Genomic DNA, 19835 nt, shown 5'->3' with positions numbered 1-19835 from the left:
GCTGATGACGGCTGATAGCCAGAAACCGGTCCTAGGATGCTTGATTCCGGTCCAGGGAAGACATGGCCATAGTCTTCCGAGTGTTCAATAGGTATTTGGAGGTGATGAGAAAGCTGCAGAAAACCTATCGGATGGAGCCAGCTGGAAGCCAGTGGGTGTGGGGCCTTGATGACTTTCAGTTCCTTCCCTTCATTTAGGGAAGCGGCCAGTTGATAGATCACCAGATTCTGGAGCCGTGGCATTTTTTGGATGAGAAGGTGGTGAACGAGAACCACAAAGATTATATTTTTCTAGAGTGTATCCTCTTCATTACTCAGATGAAAACGGGGCCCTTTGCCGAACACTCCAACCAGCTGTGGAATATCAGCGCAGTTCCTACCTGGTCCAAAGTAAACCAGGGTCTGATCCGAATGTACAAGGGTGAGTGCCTCGAAGTTCCCCGTCATCCAGCACTTTAAGTTTGGAAGTTTGCTTCCTCTTCAGCCCATGAAGTCTTAGACGCCAGAGCACCAGAGAAGAGCGAACATCATTCGACGACCTTTCTAAAAGAGCACAGTCCCTCTCGTTGCAGACCTCCATTTTGTGTTTCTGTTCACCTTTATCTTGAATAATGTTAAAATCTTGTGTGGGTGCGAGAGTTAGAAAAGGCATTGGCACTGAGTGTATGCAGAAAACAAGGGAGCGATTGTTTACATGTTGGCCTGTACACTAGTTATTTGCAATCCTCATCATTTCCCTCTTTGATTTTTCCAATATTTCTGCAGTCTGATCTGTTACAAAGCAGATATTTTTTCCTTCTCGGAGTTTGGAAATTGGTGAGAATTCAGTAGATTGAGGCAGAAAAATTGCCTTTTTGTCCAAAGTCCTGTTTTTTTCAAAAGCTCTCCTTGTTCGCCACACAAAGGTGAATGATAGGGTTGACCTCGGTCTCCGGCAGGTGATGAGGGAGCCATGTTTGATGTCTCTGACAAGAACATCTGAAAATTAGGCTACACACATAACATGCTGGTTATTAATGTTGACCGAAGAGGGATATGAAGTGCACAGCAAGTCCTTTAAACCATGCAGTAATGCACTGCCTTACCCCATGCATGTGTTGATCTTGGAGATGGAAAATAGCCCCTTTGAACCTTTCTGTAGTTTGAAACCGGACTTTTGGGGAAGTTTGTTAACATTGACTTCGGTTTGAGGTTGTCTCTTTCTCTTGGACTTGAGAATAAATGAAATCCTCAGCACAAATCCATGAGGTTAGTATACAGCCTGACTGCAGGCCATCTTGTAGGAGCACTTCGTTTTAGTTGACTTCTTCCCGAACATCTAGGAATACAACTGTGTCTGCTAACTAGACAACATACTCAGTTAACCTTTCTCTTATTTAAGCATCACTACATTTCCAGCCTACTTGCATTGGACACTGTTGGAGATGGGAATGTTGGCTTGTTATACAGCAGACCAGGCCTTTTATAGATCTCTTCAAAACAACTGCTAAGAACTTCCTTAGGAAGGATCCTGTGTTGACTTTAGTGTCATTGTCCATGTTAAAGATGGGTTTGCGATTGTGTTTATTATCGGGACTGTATTGCTCAAAGTGCCCCTGTCTGCATGGGGAGATTCTGAAACATGTCTGCCAAGATTGGACTTTACAAACGGTTGTGTGCAATGATGGGAATCATAGGCCGTTATTTAGCAGATTCATCACAATGAAAACCTACACCATGTCCTCTGCATGTGCTGATGCCCGACTGCTTAAGAAGTCCTTCTCAACTGAGGTGAAGGAGGGAACGTGAATCTATATCCTTCTCCTATTTATGAATGAGTGAGACTAATCAAAGGTTACACGTGAATAGAAAAGTTGTTGCCCGTATCCTGATTGGTGCCATGGTTAAAAGATAACTAGAAGCTTCTGTTCGCTTGAGCGGAAAACAGAGCTCGCCTGAGGACGTAGACTTGGACCATAAGGCTGTGTTAAACAATCTAGCCTCAGTTGGGTATAAGTTATGCAAGAAAAAAATTCAAGAACCGGTTTAGGTCTTGAAGTATGTTTGGAATGACCTAATTATTGGTCTCAATTGTGCATACATTGGCCGTAGTCACTTGATTCCTGTGAGATGTGATTGAGTTTGAGCCCTTGCTGTTGAGGGGCTGCACGGGTGTGAGACCAGCCCCTGGAGACTATTGTGAGGTGTGCACGAGTAAGCCTCCAGCCAGGGACTGATACCTGAATTATATACATTATTAGGTCAGCGTGAGGCCTGGAAGAGCAAGACTAGACATAACATTCTAGCGTCAGATTTCACATGCATGAAAAGCCCAATATTGGGCAGGCTACGAGTCTAAAGGTGCCTTGGCTGCTGGAAACAAGCCCTGAAGTGTGCATGTAAAAGCCACTAGTCCAAATAGTCGAGGTCTAAAGTGTGTTTTGAAAGGCCCTGCTAAAAATAGTAATATTTCCCCTCAAAAAAGTCATCCATAGAGCAGTAAGACATCTTATTTCTTTTGCTTTCGTGTTACTATTTTAATTAAAATGTGTTTCTAAAAAAAAAAAAAAAATGATACAGTAATGTGGAATGTTATGAAACATTTAACTAGGCAATGGCCATCATCTAAGGATATTCAAAATCATATTCTCTTTTGGACAGTTTTGGGAGAGTTCTCCGTTGTGGGTGGATTGTTGCGTAGATGTGAATATCGTGTGGTTCCTTGTAGTCTATTGAATAAGGTGTTGAGTCTTGCCTAAGATGGTCATGTTGACATTTGTCCCATGAAGCTGAGACTGAGGGAAGATTTTTGGTGGCCAGGAGTTGAGAAGGATGTTGAGCACTGTGTAATCGGGCTCATCCCGACGTTGTTCAACATCTACATGGCACCGCTCGCCCACGTCACCCAAATGCATGTCCTCAACATCATCTCATATGCCGATGACACCCAGCTGATCCTCTCCCTCACCAAGGACCCCCTCACCGCCAAAACCAACCTCCACGAAGGAATGAAAGACGTCGCTGAATGGATGAAAAACAGCCGACTGAAGATAAACTCGGACAAGACGGAAGTCCTCATCCTCTGCTCCACCCCCTCGGCCTGGGACGACTCCTGGTGGCCGACCGCATTGGGAACAGCTCCAACACCCACAGGCCAGGCACGCAACCTAGGGTTCATCCTCGACTTAACTCTCTCCATGACAAAGCAGGTCAACGCCGTCTCGTCCTCCTGCTTCAACACCCTCCGCATGCTCCGCAGGATCTACAGGTGGATCCCCACCGAAACAAGAAGAACGGTCACCCAGGCCCTCGTCAGCAGCAGGCTGGACTACGGAAACGCCGTCTACGCAGGAGCCTCGGCCAAACTCCTGAAACTACTGCAACGCATACAAAACGCCTCTGTTCGCCTGATCCTCTACATCCCTCGCCGCAGCCACATCACACCCACCCCACCTGAGAGACATGCACTGGCTACCCGTCAACAAGAGGATCACATTCAAGCTCCACACCCACACACACAAGGCACTCCACAACACCGGTCCAACATACCTCAACAGACGACTCCGCTTCTACACCCCAACTGCCAGAACCACTCCGCTGACCTCGCCCTCGCCACAGTCCCCCGCATCGGAAGAGCGACCTCCGGCAGCAGATCGTTCTCCCACCTCGCCGCCATGACCTGGAACACCCTCCCCATCCTCCGACAGCAGACCCAGGACCTGCTAACCTTCAGAAAACTCCTTAAGACCTGGCTATTTGAGCAGTAGCATCACCCCTGCCCCCCCCCCCCCAGCGCCTTGAGACCCTCACTGGTAAGTAGTGCGCTTTACAAATGTCTGATTGATTGACTGTGTGAAGGTATATTATGCGGATATTATGAGTGACAAAAACGCAGGTAACTGTTCCTGATGTCCCTGTTGAATGTCCCAGTGTACCGTGTAGCAAATTGGCGTTTGAGATTTTGGGTCATTTGGTGCATCACGTGATAGACCTAAGTATCTTTTAGCTCTGGTGGGATATATATCCAAGTGGCCAGAAATAAGGTTCATTGACAGTGTGAATTCTCCTGTGGTTAAATAATTTTTACAGTGTGTGTGGGGGAGGGTTATCCGGAGCTATTGGTGACCGATAATGGTGCCAAGAGATGTCAGTTTTTGGCGTTTGCAGGAGTTAAATATATCAACTTCTCTGTATCACCCCTGTGGTAATAGTTTGGTGGAAAGGTTCAATTGCACCATTAAGGATCAGTCACAGTTGGCACTGGTAAATTGATTACAGGGGAAGAGTGCTATTCGAAACTTCTTATGGGCTATCGGAACTATGCCTCACTGTTAAAAGGAAGGGTTGCAAGTTTGAGGTTGAATAAAGAATGGATAGGTAGGAAGGTGTTTGATGTTGCCAAAGTTGAGCAAGAAATGGATGTGTGAAACATGGTTCAAGAAAAGACAGTACGGTAAGTCAAACGTGTGCAGATTTTCCAGTTAAGGTCCGAGAGTGGATGAGAATAAAAGGAAAATCCCTCTTTGTGTGATGAAAAGTTCTTCACAATTCTCTGCACCGCTTAAGGTAAAGTTGGTTAAAGACCATATGGTGGTATTGGAGGGTGTCAAAATTTGGAATAAAAGCTTGGTAGTGATTGTTTCAGATTCCAAGTTTGGTTAGGTACAGAGAAGCTTAAACGGTGAGTATGTGCCTGAGTCAAAGTGTAACCAAGGTTGTATGACAGACCAGTGCAATCTAAGTCCTTGCCAATCAAATTAAAGAATTATGTTCTGTACGTATTTCATTATCCGTTATCTTGTCTGAAGTGAGATGCCTCAAGGTAGGTTTATTCTCTTTTTTTTACAATCTATGTACTTGCAATGTCTTTTAGATCTTGATTGTAACTTTGACTCTATTCTTTAGGTATGGCCATCACTAGGTTATTATGTTGAGATTATTTCATTTTATTTTGTTGTGAGGAAGGGGGGAGCATGTTAGGTCTCGAGGATGTTTGAGTTGTTGGGGTTGGGGAATGTTAAGGTGGGACAATTCTTAGGCAGGCAGTTGCTCTCAGGGGGCGTTGATGTCGACAGCTAAATAAAGGATTCTCCACCTACTTGGTGTCTTCGTCCTTTTTACAGTCCCATTGGCACTACCTGCATTCATAGTGGTCTCACCAATGCCCCCAAGTGTTCACGAACGTGATGGCAGCACATCTTTTGGAGGTCAAGGGTGCCAGCCTTCCCTTACCTCGACGACTGGCTGTTGAAGGCAGGCTCACTCCTGTCAGTCGTCCACGGCCTCGACTATGACAGGCTTCCTGACATTGTTGAGGTTCACTATCAATATGACTGACTGACTCCTTTTCAGACTCTCCCCTTCATCAGCCATTCCGGGCATTGTTTGGTTTTAAACCACCTTCTGTTGTCCCCACTCAGTCTCAACCTTCGACCTTCCTCTGGAGGTGATTGAGGTCATCTTGACAGCCAGGTGTTCCTCAACAAAAACTATATACACCTGTCTTTGGGATAAATGTGTGGCTTGGTGCGGAACCCAGAAGATAGACTTCCTTCAAGCAAAGTTATCAGATTTATTTTGCTATTTGTTTTGTCCCTAGCTCAACAAGGCATTGCTCTGGGCAAAGTTAATAGGTACCTTTCAGCTCTTTCATCCTTTTTGTGGTTGCCGGATCAGCCTTCTTTAAGTCTCCCGTTGCTATGCACTTTTTCAAAGGTTTTAACATGTATTTCCCCCTTCTCCTTTTGTCATGCCACAGTTGAACCTTAACTTGATTCTCACTTTTCTTATGTGCAGTCCATTTGAACTGCTTCTCCACTGTTCTTTATGATCTCTCTCTCTGTCTGTCTTTCCCTCTCACCATAACAGTGACGTGGCTTGTGAGCTTCAAGATCTTTATGGCCACTTGCCATTTACCACCTTGTTCCCAGACAAGCTGGTTTCCCAGACACTGGCATCATTCTTGGTAAAAATTGTGACACTTAGATGTTGGTCAAAACATCACTCTACCGGTGTTCTATGCTCTGCCTCACCCCTCCGAGGAGGAGGAGTAACTCTTGGACCGCAAAAGAGCACTGAGCTTTTACATAGATTATACCAAGTGGATGATCCGCTCTTTGTGGGGTACTCAGGAATGGCAGAAGGCAAGACTGTGCACCATTTCTCGCTTGATCGTGCTCTGCATTGAGATCTGAACGCATTTACTAAAAAGCAGCCACCGTAGGACTGCATGCTCATTCTACTAAGACCAAAGTTGCTACCACTGCATTGGCATGCAGAGTCCCTGTCCTAGACATTTGCCAGATGGCTGCATGGGCATCCCTCCCTACTTTCACAAAGCACTATTGTCTTAATAGTGAGGTTTGTAAAGGGCATTTTGCCCACTAGGTTGTGCAGATCTTTCTGGTGTGACTTTATCTACAGACCCTCCTCCAAATAGGTACAGCTTTGATATCTATTTACAAGGTGAGGAATCTGCAACTAGATCGCTCTGTCAGAAGGCCCAGTTCCCTACCTTCACTGATCCTCTTTCTGCTAGACTCTCTATGTAGCTGTAGATTCCTCACTGATACTCTCCGTTCTGAGTTTGGACTCAATTATTGAGATCCTAAGTCTAGGAATCTGCATACTGGTCACTGGTCTTGAAATCAGCTGACAGCACACAAGAATGGCACCTACTTTGGCGACGCACGTCCTTTCCGGAGCGGAACAGCCTCAATGGAAAACTGCACAGTGCCGCCTACCAGTGTGCAGAGGTACTGCTGAAAACCTGTCTGGATCCAGTGTGGCGTCTGGGATGTATTTAAAAGGTGAGCAGCCTGCAGATAGATCTCTACCAGCAAGAGCATTACTAAAGGTAAGTAACTTGTTCGTCAAACCTTTGGTGCACTGAAGTACCCAAGAAATCTCTTCTCTTGGAGATGCATTCCAGCTAAAATGGAGCACAGGACTCCTGTACACCTTTCTGCCGTTGCCTCTATTACCCCAAGTTCTGAAGATCTGGAATGATCGGACCAATTGATCGTAGTGACTCTGGATTGTGTCAGGAGAGTGTGGTACCTGAAACGTCTGTGCATGAGCATTTGTCCTCCTTTGAGACTTCTGATTCAGGAAGGTCTCCTGTGGCAGCAGCAGCAGGGCTGGCTGGTCTGGCTCCTGTACCCAGTACCGTGCAAGCTACACGTCCATGAGTGGAGATTGAGCGGTGACAGTTGACTCAATTTAAGTTAGCTCACAAAGTTGTGAATATTGTTTTTGCTGGTAGGAGTTGTCCAATGAAAACATTCTACCCTTGGCGCTGATATAAGTTAGACGCATGGTGTGGCACCAATCAGACACCAAACAGTAATATTGTTTTATCGCTGGCCTATCAAGGGCTTACATTGGGCACAATTAGGTTATTTGTTGGCTCTTTCTGCCATTTTACGTTTGTGGGCCCAGCCGTCTATGTTTACGTTGCCTATTGTATGGCAGTTTATTAAAGTTTGACACACATTTCCAGCACATATTCCATCTACTTCTCTTGTGGATGTAAAACAAAGGTGTTTGAAGTTTCCATTACTAAACATTATGTACTTAGATGCAGACACAGCTGTTCTGAAGGGGTTGGGGGGATTAATAAACTAAAATGCAGTCTGGGTGTTGATGCATTGTCTGTTTCGGCTTTGTGATCATGAGCCATTCTCAGAATTGAAACTTAAATTTTATAGTAAGGAACCTGTAATATCCAACCCCAAAACTAGATGGCAGGATAGTGCACAGCGCGTTAATCTACAACACAGCAAACTGCAAAAGGTATATTACAGATAAGTAAAAAAAGTTTTGTTTACCCTGAAGGGCCTTCTTATTCTATTGTCTGTCCCATTTCTACAGCATAATTTTTGCCTTCCTTTGTAGGATCTATGTGGTCATTCTTGCAAATATTTCTTTGGGAGCATATGAGAACTCTCTGAAACAAATTATATAATCTGATCTGATACTTCTATTTGAATAAAAGTAGAATGACCATGTTCTAACTTCAGGGTAGCTTGTTTCCAACAAGTGCCATCACATTTTGGTGCATTCAGACCCAGCAGCACCACATTTCTCAATGTCTCCTTTAGGAGAAATATTACATGCAACTGACAGTGTTCAGCAAAAAATCTTAATTTGCTCCTCAGGCTGAAGAAATTACTTTATTGAAACATACACTGACTCTCTGCAAATTGTTTGTAAGAGAAACCATGTAACTCATTCGTGAGCCTTTCCATATGTTCAGTACAATTCTTACAGACAAAGATATCCTCTGGGAATAAGCAGAGCAGAGATTCCCCCCCCCCCCCCGCCCCCCTCAAAGTTCTTGAGTGCCACAGCCCAGCCTCACAATAGTCAATGGTATATATATATTTGAATGGGGCATCTATTTTGTATAGCGATAAACATCATCTATCTGTGAAGATATCACCCTCTGGGTCTGCAGGGATATATATCTATATATCTATCATGCCCTCCGGCAAGGCTGCACACGAGCAGCACCGCAATCCAGCGGGTAGGCGACACATCATTATACCGGTGTCAGCTTTCAGTCGCTCTTTGCCTGACACGTTTCTGAGCCGTTCGCTAGTCATCAGAGGCTCGACTGTCCTTGGCGTTTAACACTCCCACTATTTATTTAAATAAAACTCAAATGAGTTTGAACGCTGCATTGTGGGATATATAGTAAGTGTTAATTCCCTGAATGGGAGCGCCACAGCTGAAAAATATGAAGCCCCCATTCAGGGAATTAACACTTACTATATATCCCACAATGCAGCGTTAAAACTCATTTGAGTTTTAATTAAATAAATAGTGGGAGTGTTAAGCGCCAAGGACAGTCGAGCCTCTGATGACGAGCGAACGGCTCAAACGCGTCAGGCGAAGAGTGACTGAAAGCTGACACTGGTATGCTGATGGGTCTTCTACCCGCTGGATTGCGGTGCTGCTTGTGTGCAGCCTTGCCTGAGGGCATGGTGTTTTAGAATTGATACGCGGCGGCCCTGCCGTGGAGGCATGCACCACCCTGATCTTATGGGGGTCACGGACTTGGAATTATCGAAGTCTGAGGTGAAGCAGCATCAAGGGATTAATGGACACAGTATTCTGGGGCCCAATCGGGGCTTTATATTTTTCAGCTGTGGTGCTCCCATTCAGGGAATTAACACTTACTATATATCCCACAATGCTGCGTTCAAACTCATTTGAGTTTTATTTAAATAAATAGTGGGAGTATTAAGCGCCAAGGACAGTCGAGCCTCTGATGACGAGCGAACGGCTCAGAATCGCATCAGGCGAAGAGCGACTGAAATCTGACACCGGTATGCTGATGTGTCTTCTACCCGCTGGATTGTGGTGCTGCTCATGTACAGCCTTGCCTGAGGGCATGATGTTTTAGAATATGAATATATATATATATATATATATATATATATATATATATATATATATATATATATATATAATCAGTTGCATCTACTGCCTTGGGAACATATCCTTATGATCAATAAGGGAGCAAGATGGGATGATGTGGTAGGCATCAATCAGAATCGAAGATACTGCCTTGTCGAGAAGAAAACAAGGGCCTAAAGCCTGATATCCACAAATGAATCTGAGCTCTTCCCAAAAATTCCTCAAGAAACAAAATATGCATGGCATGGAGCAGAAAACCCATCTTTACTTTAGAAAGTGTTTGACATTGCATTGTGGATTTACAAGGGGACTTCTTTCACATTTCACTTTGAAACATGAAGTAACCACAATTATGAGTCCACGGATAGTCGTAAAAACAAGGTCCTATTATGCTGCATAAAGTATTCATCTAGGCTTCTCCAAATGCATGACGAGAGCAGCTGGTCTTTTGAGGGAGCAAAGACATTTTCTCCTAACCTTATCTCGATAATCGGCAATTAAAGTAAAGCACATTTGAGAGGTGTACAAAATCTTACCAACTACAAGCACAGCCACATTAGCTGGGTCTTTCTATGAAATGGCAAAGGTCATACTGCGGCTTTCTTATCATTTCTGGGAGCCACTGCGGATACAAAACCAGCCAAAGGGCCAGATGTATCAAAGGCTTTTGCCCATTCTGTGTCTATGGGGAAATGTGTTGATACATATGGCCAAAAATGTATAATTCGGCAGAGACATTTTGGTCCCTGCTATAGAAACGTTTAGGCCACGATTCCAAAGCCTTCCATTGTGACCACCCTCAAGTCTGTCCTATTAGTGTAGCGAATTCCTCCTTTGCTTCTTCTGTACACAGTAATGTTGTTTGTTGTTCTCTGCTAATGGTTTTAAATAATGATGAAAGTCGCAAGAAAGAAAAGGCTAAGTTGCCGATCTGCAGTTGTTCTCCTTCCCAGTCATCTTCATGATATTCAAAGACCAAGCCAATGTCCCGTTTCTCTGAGAATTCCAAGATGTCTAAATACCTTCAAATAGAAATCTGGGGCATGGTTGACGTACGGCATTGTGGATGCTGTGGAGCATGAGAACCTTCAAAAGGCAGTTCCCTTTGTAGCTTCAGCATGAGTATCCTGCTGTAAAAACACTGACAATAGTGTTAATTTGTTTTTGAATATACTGATCTGTATTGGTAGAATGAAGAAACTGTTGATGGAGAACTTTAGTTAAAGTTAAGAAACTTTATCTTATCCTTAAGCTCACTCTTTAATAAGCCACCCAGCATTCCCATGGTTAAAGGTACTTGGCTGATTGTTGAATCCTGCAGAGGAATTGTATCAAAATGTGGCGCATTTGCCAGCAGTGTTTTAGTGGGAATATGTAAAGAAAGAGCAGGCCAGGTCTTACGTGCTCCAAATATATTACAAGGATGTTAGTAGCATTGTATAATACATGGATGCCTGCAGTCACTGCATGAAACACTGTTTTTAATTTTTCTTTTACAGTCCAGCTGTCACATTATTCCATAACTGTAATAGAAAAATAGCATTGCTGCTGTACTGTAATAGGTTTTCGCATTGGAGTTGTGACTTCCCAGTGCCTCCTGCCAGAAGACACGGTTAAAGGCCGGTCACTGAGATGTACAAGCTGTGAAAGGGATAACTAGCTTTTCAGCACTGACGATTCATTCATTAGTTGACAAAAGACTCCTTATGGCACTATTAATGTGTTGCACTGCTAGTGAGTTACAGGAAAGCAGAAATGTATCGCCATGTGAATACATGTGAAGTACAGCCACTTTTTTTTAAAGTTATTCTTTTGAACCTTAAATTTATTTTGCTGCCAATTGCAAGCCTCATTTTCTTTATTTTCACATTAAAAAGTCTGTTTATTGTATGCATCTACAACCATATAATTCCTTTACTATCAAGGTGCAAGAGTTCAAATGATTTGAAGAGGTGTTGGGGGGTGGCTGATGTTATCATGAATAAGGTAACACCTTATGTACATTATGTTGGCATTTCAAGCCACTGTGGAGTTCTTTGACTTGGAGGAATACCTGCTCTGATCTCTTTCCTTCATATGGTCCTAGAACTCTTCGGTGACATGCAGTTTACTTCTAAAGTACACTAGCAGCACTTTATCTCATATATATTTGACCAACATTGATGCTTTTCTCACTCTGTTGTTGTCATCTGTTTTAGGCATATTATCTCACCTACAGTCTTCTTAATTTGGTCAGTGAAGCAAGTTATTTGGATGTTTGCCTTTCTAATGAAAGGGTAAGTGACATTATCTTATGTAATACAATTCAATTCTTTGTAATTTTAAATATTTATAGATGTAAGTGGGTGTCAAGCTGTTAAACACTTTCATTTAGTACTTCAGGGAGGTTCACATTCTTTGTTTTGCGAGACCATCAAACAGTTTGCAGTGCCATTGCTGATCTTTGGCATGCAGGGATTTTCAGACTTAATCAGCACAGTTACTTTATTTCATGTTACAGCTAATCACAAATTTGTTTCAACATCATATTCATACACTTTCAAGTTGTGTATGTTTTGAAGAATCTGTTTAATTTAGCAAAAGTAAATACCAATGAAATGCAGTTGTTACAATACTGGACTTTTGAAACACTTTCATCACAGTTAGAAGAGCAAGGTTGCATTGGTTTTGTGAGTAGAACAACTTTTCTAAGTAGATGGCGTGATATGAGGCATAAGTCTTCAACGTCATTGCTCTTTTCAATTCTTAGCTCTTTACTTGTTGGGACTGCTTCCATACAGTGTCAGGGACAGAAACTGTGTTTCTTGCTGTTACTATAGATCTTGGTGGTCCAATACCACACATGCATGCCTCCACTGCAGCATGTATGCAAGTGCTTTCCAGTTTTTTCCCCCCCACTGGACAGTGCGGTTCGAAGGGGTTTCTCTTACACTCAGTAAAGCCTAACTCTGATTTTCCTAGTCTTTTTTGGGATGTTTGTGTGCTGGTTTTCCCTCCATCCTCTTTATAGCCTTCGACCTGAATATACCATGCCATGCTTGTAATTCCTTCAGCCACTGCAGCAGTTAACCTGCATTCCCTTTGTGTCTTGTATTTTGGAAGCAGTCTTCCTGTGCCTACCTGCACTATACATGCTGCCAATACTATGATATCCATTGAGAACCTACTGGCTTGCCTGCAGAACAAGGTACTATAGTCTCTAAAGATATGTTGGATGTTATTATCTGATTACGTGCCACAAGTATTCATCTACTGGATGATATGCTTAACTAAACTTTCTGCCAGTGAGGTAACAGTCAACCCTCAAATGGACCCTCTCATATGGAAGTCACCATCACTGGCCTTGCACAAGTGGTATGAGTAGCTGTGAGGAACGTGAAAGTGCCTGGTTAGAAGACCATTCCACCACCCAACAACCTTCAACCCATTACAGTAACTTTGTCACATGCAAGTGAAACGGCGTGAAGTACCCTGGAGCTGAGGGCGCTTCTGAGGCAAAACTTGCACCTGCCCTGGAGACTGTGTCACTGAGTGGTGCCCAACTCTTCATCTAGGTGCGGAGGTCTCAAGCTAATGATATGCAAATGGTTGAGTCTTCTTCCAGGCACCAATATGTTGAGCCACCAGTCTTTCCTGTATGTAGTTCACAGGTCTTTGACTCTGGGGACTTGGGCAGTGGACTCAGCTCCTTCTGTTTTAAGTACCCACCTGATGTGATAGGTCCATCTCCTAACTGATCCATACCACCATGGTTAATTCCAGGTCCCACACATTAGAAAAGGTATTTTGTAGGGAGAAGTACCACCAAGTCAGCTAGCAGGGCTCCCTCAAATGTGGGCAAACCATCAGTGCTTACAAAAGGCAACAAGCTTAAAAATAAGCACTGATGGGTACCTCACCCTGCCACACTATCGTGCTCTTCTGGAAGGTCAGTCTGACAAATGAGGTACAGTCAATCCATGAATGTGTGATTCCAAGTCATTCTGTGTTAAAGCACTTCCTAGTGTAATAGGAGTTAGTTGATTTCCCTGGTATAGACTAAAAACTATTAAAGACCTAGTTGCACAGTGGTCTGCCTCCTCTGCACTCTGACCCTTCAGGCTAAGAGCAGCTGGATCAGGAGTTGCCAAACCTCACCTAGTTCCCCCTCCCCCCCCCCCCCCCCCCCCCCCCACGACACGCTTCCTGTCCAGACTCAATCCTAGCTATTAAACAAAGCTCAGACTCCGTTAACAATATGTTCTTACAGTAAATGTGAAGGCTAGGGCAGATTCTTATCCCCCCTCTTAGTCCCCTGCCTCAAACCTGGTTGCAGCCGCCCCTCCACTCGCCCCCCCCCCCCCCCCCCTCCCCCCCCCCCTCCTACCAAATTTTGGTGTTGTCTTGCTGGCAGAGAACCAACAAGAGGCATCAGCCTAAGCTGTCATTGCTAGCTCTCATCCATCTTCCATCTCCAACCCCGGTGGTGTCTTTTCTAGTTGGGGGCTTCAGAGAGGATAATTCTCTATATCTTTTAGTTTGTCTCCTTGCATGAAGGCCTATTTGAGAGACCCCAGCCTGAACACAGATTCAGAAACTGGTACCTGCAAGCTACCTCCAGACATGCAATTACATGCTTTCTTGTCCAAGGATTTTAAAGGGCCGTCCATGGATATCCTGGCGCACTCACCGGAGAATGAGGATTTGCCTTTGTGGTGGCAACACCACAAACCACTGTAAGATGATGTCTTCCTGACGCAGAACACACAAGACTTACTGACTGCAATACTACTACTTGGCACACAGGGCAGCATATTAACGGTTAATCACAGATGTAATTTAGCAAATCACCAACACAGCGCCCTAGAGCGGTTTGCTGCATTTGGACGAAACATGTATTTACTGTAACCCTAAATACACTTACCAAAGGGACCCACGTCTAGACATATCTGTCCCTCTTAGGACGACACTAAAAAATACAAAAAAAAGTGATGAATGGAATGCTTGAATTAATTTCAGCCACTGGTAATAACTCAGGTCCACATCCCTATTAGGGGTGGGTGGAATTTGCGTAGGCGTGCTACGTAAAGCTCCGCGAAACGGTAAAAAATCTCCGCGAGCATGCAGAGTTCCGCAAACACGCGGAATTGCTTGTTCCGCCCGTTGGCGACACTTTTTTCCTGTTCGCGAACGCTGTTTGCGTGCTATGGGGGGAAATATCTTGTGAACACGCATTTTGAAAGCGCGAATAAGCGGAACGCGAAATTACCCAAGTTTTGCGAGCGGAACGGAATTTACCGCCCAGGCCTAATCCCTATACATCTTTGGGATGGGTATGCCCAGACGTGGTTACTCTGCACACTGTATCACTGGAGCCAAGCTATACCAGGCTGATGATTCCTAACTAGGGTGAAACCAGTCCTGGGTTGCTCATTTGCCACTTCAGGGAGGACCTGTTTGGCAGTTTGGGCTAGACTGTTGCGATTGGAGCAGGGTCAAGACTGATTTGTATATGCTGGGTCCAAACTGAGGTGGCATGGTGTGCAAATTTGCGATGGATTGGGATGCGGCCCTGAGTATTTACCAGTGGCTGAGATTAATTCAAGCATTCCATCCATCCCTTTTTTGTATAGACAGAAATGGTGGCATGCTGCTGCTTTTCAAATTTTAGATAATCTTTCAGAAGTCTTTACTATGAACACTCTCATGATTGCATTCCTTAGAGCTAGATGCACTATACCTTCATTAGGCTTTTCCTGAATTACTGATGGATAAAAATGTATTATATTTTCCTATCATCTGGCTATGGCAACTTTTGCTGCTGTACACCCTGTTGTGGCTGTTTCATAAGCATTAAATAATGTTTAGAGTCACTGTGTTCTTCTGCAGTCCCGTGTGTGGATAGCCTTTTCAGACAAACTTTTTTTTTTTTTTTGGTTTTTTAAAAGATAAAGAAACAGTTTGATAGAAATGAAATTTGTAGGGCGTAACCTGTTTATTACTGTATTTTGAGTTGAAGACTGCTTTTCAGGTGGGAACTGCAGAATTTTAGTCACTCACAACCAGAAAAGCTGCTTCTGTGGTCAGATACTGAATTTCCAAAAAAGACAAAAGTCCAAACAGAGGTGATGTTGAACATAATAGAACTAGTTTAATCTTTCCTGGAGGCCTTAGGAAGGTAAGTGGCAAAAATCACCTGTCCCGAAGTAAGTTTGTATCTGATAGACTTCTAGCCACAGATTCCTCCCCTTAGAATATCCCCTAGGTCTGATCCGGAAAATGTTGAGAAGTATCCCTGCGTGCCAGTAGGTGGTGTTGAACTGCTCTGCGTCTTGGGTGTCGTCCAACCTGGTTATGATGTGCACAGTGCCTATGTACGTTGTACCCCAGTGAACTGACATCCATTCCTTTCTTTCCGCTCCAACAGCGTAATTCCAGAAGAGCTACCCCGGTCAATTTTTGACCACTTTTTCGACATTTTTGAGCATTCTGCTCCCAGTGTGTTAGGGATGTCGCCTAGGAAGCCAGTGGGTTTTATTCTCTGTGGGGACTGTTGCAAAAATATCTGTTTTGTTTGCGGTGCCTGGAGCCAGACCACGACTCCAGGAACTGTCCCAACTGTCGCACCATGAATTCAAATGTGATTTAGGAACGGGAGACCAGGCTCCTTGAGGCCGGACATCGGAAGACTCAACAACACTCCAGGTCCCGTTTGTGTGGAAGGTCCCGGACCTGTTTTTAGAGTTGTTCCCGTCGGTCGTTGTCTCGGTGTAAGTCCTTGTTGGGTAAGGTCCACAAATACAAAAAATCTAACAAGTCGAAGCGCTCTTTGGTCTTGTCCTGCTGGTCGAAGTCATTGGATGAGGCATGGGAACTATGCCACGAGTCACCTGCGAAGTCTGAGCCTGCTCTGTGACTCCCTGAATTTTCTGGAGACGGAGAGACCCCCACCCAACTCAGCGTTTTTATAAGGCTATGCACCTTCTATTTGGACTGTTCAACTCCTCAGGAGTGCCTTTGGGCGCCATGGGTCTTGGTGGTAACCCGACTGGACTTCCACTGGCAGGCCCAGACTAACAGCGGATGCAAATCCACGACCTTTGGCGATTTCTGGCCCTGTTGCACCGTTCCCAACGCCACCACGCCCTTAGTTCTTCCCGACTCGGAGCTCGACACCAGTGAAGACCAGGCCCCAAAGACTGTCCAGGTCAGGGTCCGTGCCTCCATTCTTTGATCGGCTCTGTGTGAATTTTGTCTTTGGTGGATTTGAGGAACCTTACTACCTAAATCCTGATTCCCCCATGAAGACACTTTTGCCCAATTGAATGACAACTGGTATGAGGAGCTGAGGGATGCTAGTGCCCTGGACACCTTTACCAGACACTGGCCTAGTCTCTCCTCCTAATGTCGCTACTGAGGAAGTGGCGTCTTTTGCTATGGTGTTGAATAGAGTAGCTGAGGGCCTCAACCTCAAGTTTACCTACATGGAAGTCAAGACCTATGTTTTAACTGAGGTGCTTTTGCTAGGGGTATCCTACACAGAACCCCTATTGCCCTTCTAGGAAATCCTCTCTAATGTCCTGCTCTGGGCCTGGATTAAGCCGTGCACGGGCACACCCTTGCACAGGACGATTGTACGTCACTACTGCTCAGCACCTGGGGACACAACTCCTCTTTCCTCACACAGCACCCCACCCCAGAGAGCCTGGTGGTGCAGGCCTCCGAATCCGAAGTGAATCCCGGCACAGTCCCCCACTCCACCAAACAGGGAATCCAAAAGGCTGGATTCCTTCAGGAAGAGTATTTTCTCTTCCGCCAGTCTTGTACTGATGTCAGTGTGCCTCTTGGGCTGACGTAGCTCAGTGTGTAGTACTCTGTTGTGCAAGTGCAGCCTATTGTCTTCTGAGCCAGGCGCCCTGGGGAGGGCCATTGCTTTATCGGTGGCAGTCTGCCGCTGTCTACCAACTGTATCTTTCTAGCAGACCCACCATGGCCAGTAGACATAAGCCTTTGCATGACCTTTGAAGCATTTCCCACTGCTCCAACAGCTTCCAAATTCCTGTGGCATGCCTTTGCAACAGCATGGGCACTCTGTTGGTGGCAGGATCAGGCACGAACTGCCCAATGGCAATATATAACTTCAAACAAGTGGGTGCTCCAAATGTTCTGGTGGAGTTGCGCCTTTCCACTCCTAGAAATCCAGCCGCTCCTGCCACCGTCATCAGAAAGGCTGAAAGGACCACCATTCCTTGTTGCGCCAGGAAGAGCAGACTTTTTTGGCCAAAGGAACCATCAATAGGGTGCTGGCATCAGAAGTAAGGCATGGTTTCTATTCCTGCTACTTTCTGGTACCAAAGAAGGCTGGAGGCCTACGCCCTACCTTACATCTCTGCCCTCTGTGTCTTCTGAGGAAAGACAATTTCAAGATCCTAACACTTGCTGAGGTCCATACTGGATGCAAGATGCCAATCCATTTATTTATTTTTTTTAACAAATCTTTATTGGTTTATAGGTGCAAACAGGATCATAACTGCAATACATTACAATCAAAATATCATAAGTATAGAGCTATACAGAGAGCCGAGTAGATCTCTGTTGTCATGGACATTAAGGAAGCACCTGCACATTTTGGTCAAACAAACCGTCTAACAACTCCCTCTGATCTAAACCAAACTCCTTCAACCCCTGTTGCCAGATAAACAGTACAAATGATATTTAGTCTGTCCTGTGAGGAGGCTAAAGGAAAGGGGCTTGACATAGTACAGTTTAGTACAGTTCCTACAGGGCTCTGGGGTAAGCACCCTGGTAACCCATTGAGACTAAGCCTTGATGCCACCTTCACTACCGGACCCTAAAAGAGTCAAGAAGGGAAGTGTGGTTGACGGATTCTCCCCATGGCGGGCAGGTGTCTTCACGAATGCTGGCCTTAAACTGTTCCAGTAATGTATCCCAGGTCTAAAATATGTTATGCTTCCAGAGGCCCATTCGCTCCTCCTTGTGTAACCGAGTACTCTCCACGCGCTCCCACTGTGCGAACACCTGGGACTAGATAGTGATGGAGGGGGATTTTGACTGTTTTCACCTCAGAGTGACTGTGCGTATGGCCAGCAGGAAAGCCAGGTCCTAGAATCTAGTCTCAGCCAAGTCCAGAGGCGCGCGAGGGAGAAGGCCGCGGAGCAGGCTTGCCGGGCAGTCTAGAATGACAAGGTTATCTCAAAGAGACACGTTAGTGATATATTCCTTACCTTAGAATATCCCCAGGCGTCAGACTGGATCCGGAAAGTTTTCGTCAGCAGTACCCCTGCTCGTCGTTAGGCGTCGTCGTGTGGCTCCGCGTACGCCGCTGGCGTCGTAGCCGCCGAGATGACGTCGTCGGAGCAACTTAGACGCGCCCATGTGTGGTGATGTCAGTTCTTTCTTTCGCGCCAGCAGCGCAGATCCGAGAGAGCGGTACCCCTAGTTAAAAGTTTTAATTTGGTTTCTGACAATTTGTTTTGTCGTGTACTCGACTCCTGGTGCAGTAGGGATGCCCGGGTTTAAGTCCTGTAGGGCCTGCCGTCGGAACATGTCGGTAGCGGACCTGCACGACGTGTCTCTCTTCCACTTGGGACATACCCATGACCCCGAGGCGTGCCCCGATTGTCGGGCCATGGCGCCGAAAGCTTTGCGGGAGCGTTCCTGAAAGTTGTTGGAGGTCTGGCAATTGGTTCCGAGCCGATCGAGGTCCTGCTCCCGTGGGAGGTCGAGGGACCGGTCGCGGAGCCATCAGCATCGCTCGCCGGAATTGGGGACTGTAGGTCACGACACCATAAAAAGTCGAAGAAGCGACGTTGCTCTTCCTCTACCCCTCACCGGTCGCGGGATGCAGTGAAGGGGGCGGACGGTCACTCCCCCGCAGCTCCGTTGTTGCCTGTGGCCTTCCAAACCCTTTCCAGGCCCTCACGCGACTCCGGACGAGGTACAGGCCGTCGTGTCTGCCTTGTGCCATTTGTTTGCCCCATCGGGTCCCTCCGGAGCGCCTTCGGGCCCCGCGGACCCGTTGGGTGGATCTGCCCCCATGCCGCTGCCTTTGGCCTCTGCTACGCTGGCATCATACCCTGCGGCGCCGCCGGCCTTGGCTCGGGGCACGGCGCTGCCGAACCAGGATTGGTCTCTTACCCCTCGATTCCATTTCTTGGTGGGGAGTTTTTCCCATTTCCCCGGGCACCTCGTCCTTACCGGCCTCCTCAACAACTGGTGGATGAAGGGGAGTACTGTGAGGGGTCTGAAGACCCTCTTGCAGCTCAATGCGAGAATGAGCCTGAATGGGAAGGTGATAGAGGGTCCAGTGGATCTGGATTTCTCTCCACACCCTGGCACACTGTCCCCTTCTTCCGTGGCTACGGAGGAGGTTGGGACTTTTTTCAGTGGTGTTGCGTAGGGCGGCTGAGGCTCTTAACCTCCAATCTCCTGACC

General features: G+C 45.8%; 1 protein-coding gene across 5 annotated transcripts in view; it reads left to right on the top strand.

The window, feature by feature from the left end:
- The window catches only part of SLF2 (SMC5/6 complex localization factor 2), a 411151-nt gene that overhangs the window by 354754 nt on the left and 36562 nt on the right, over positions 1-19835 (top strand). For all 5 annotated transcript variants that reach the window (XM_085606517.1, XM_085606515.1, XM_085606519.1 and 2 more), the window contains one exon: positions 11600-11677. In XM_085606517.1, the coding sequence (XP_085462643.1) occupies positions 11600-11677 (78 nt within the window). The remainder of the gene's footprint in view (positions 1-11599; positions 11678-19835) is intronic.

The sequence above is a fragment of the Triturus cristatus genome, chromosome 1_2, assembly GCF_964204655.1.
Source record: "Triturus cristatus chromosome 1_2, aTriCri1.1, whole genome shotgun sequence".
In the NCBI taxonomy this organism is placed as follows: Eukaryota; Metazoa; Chordata; class Amphibia; order Caudata; family Salamandridae; genus Triturus; species Triturus cristatus.
Note: the sequence above shows the minus strand (reverse complement) of the source record. Positions and strands in the feature narration are given on the sequence as shown.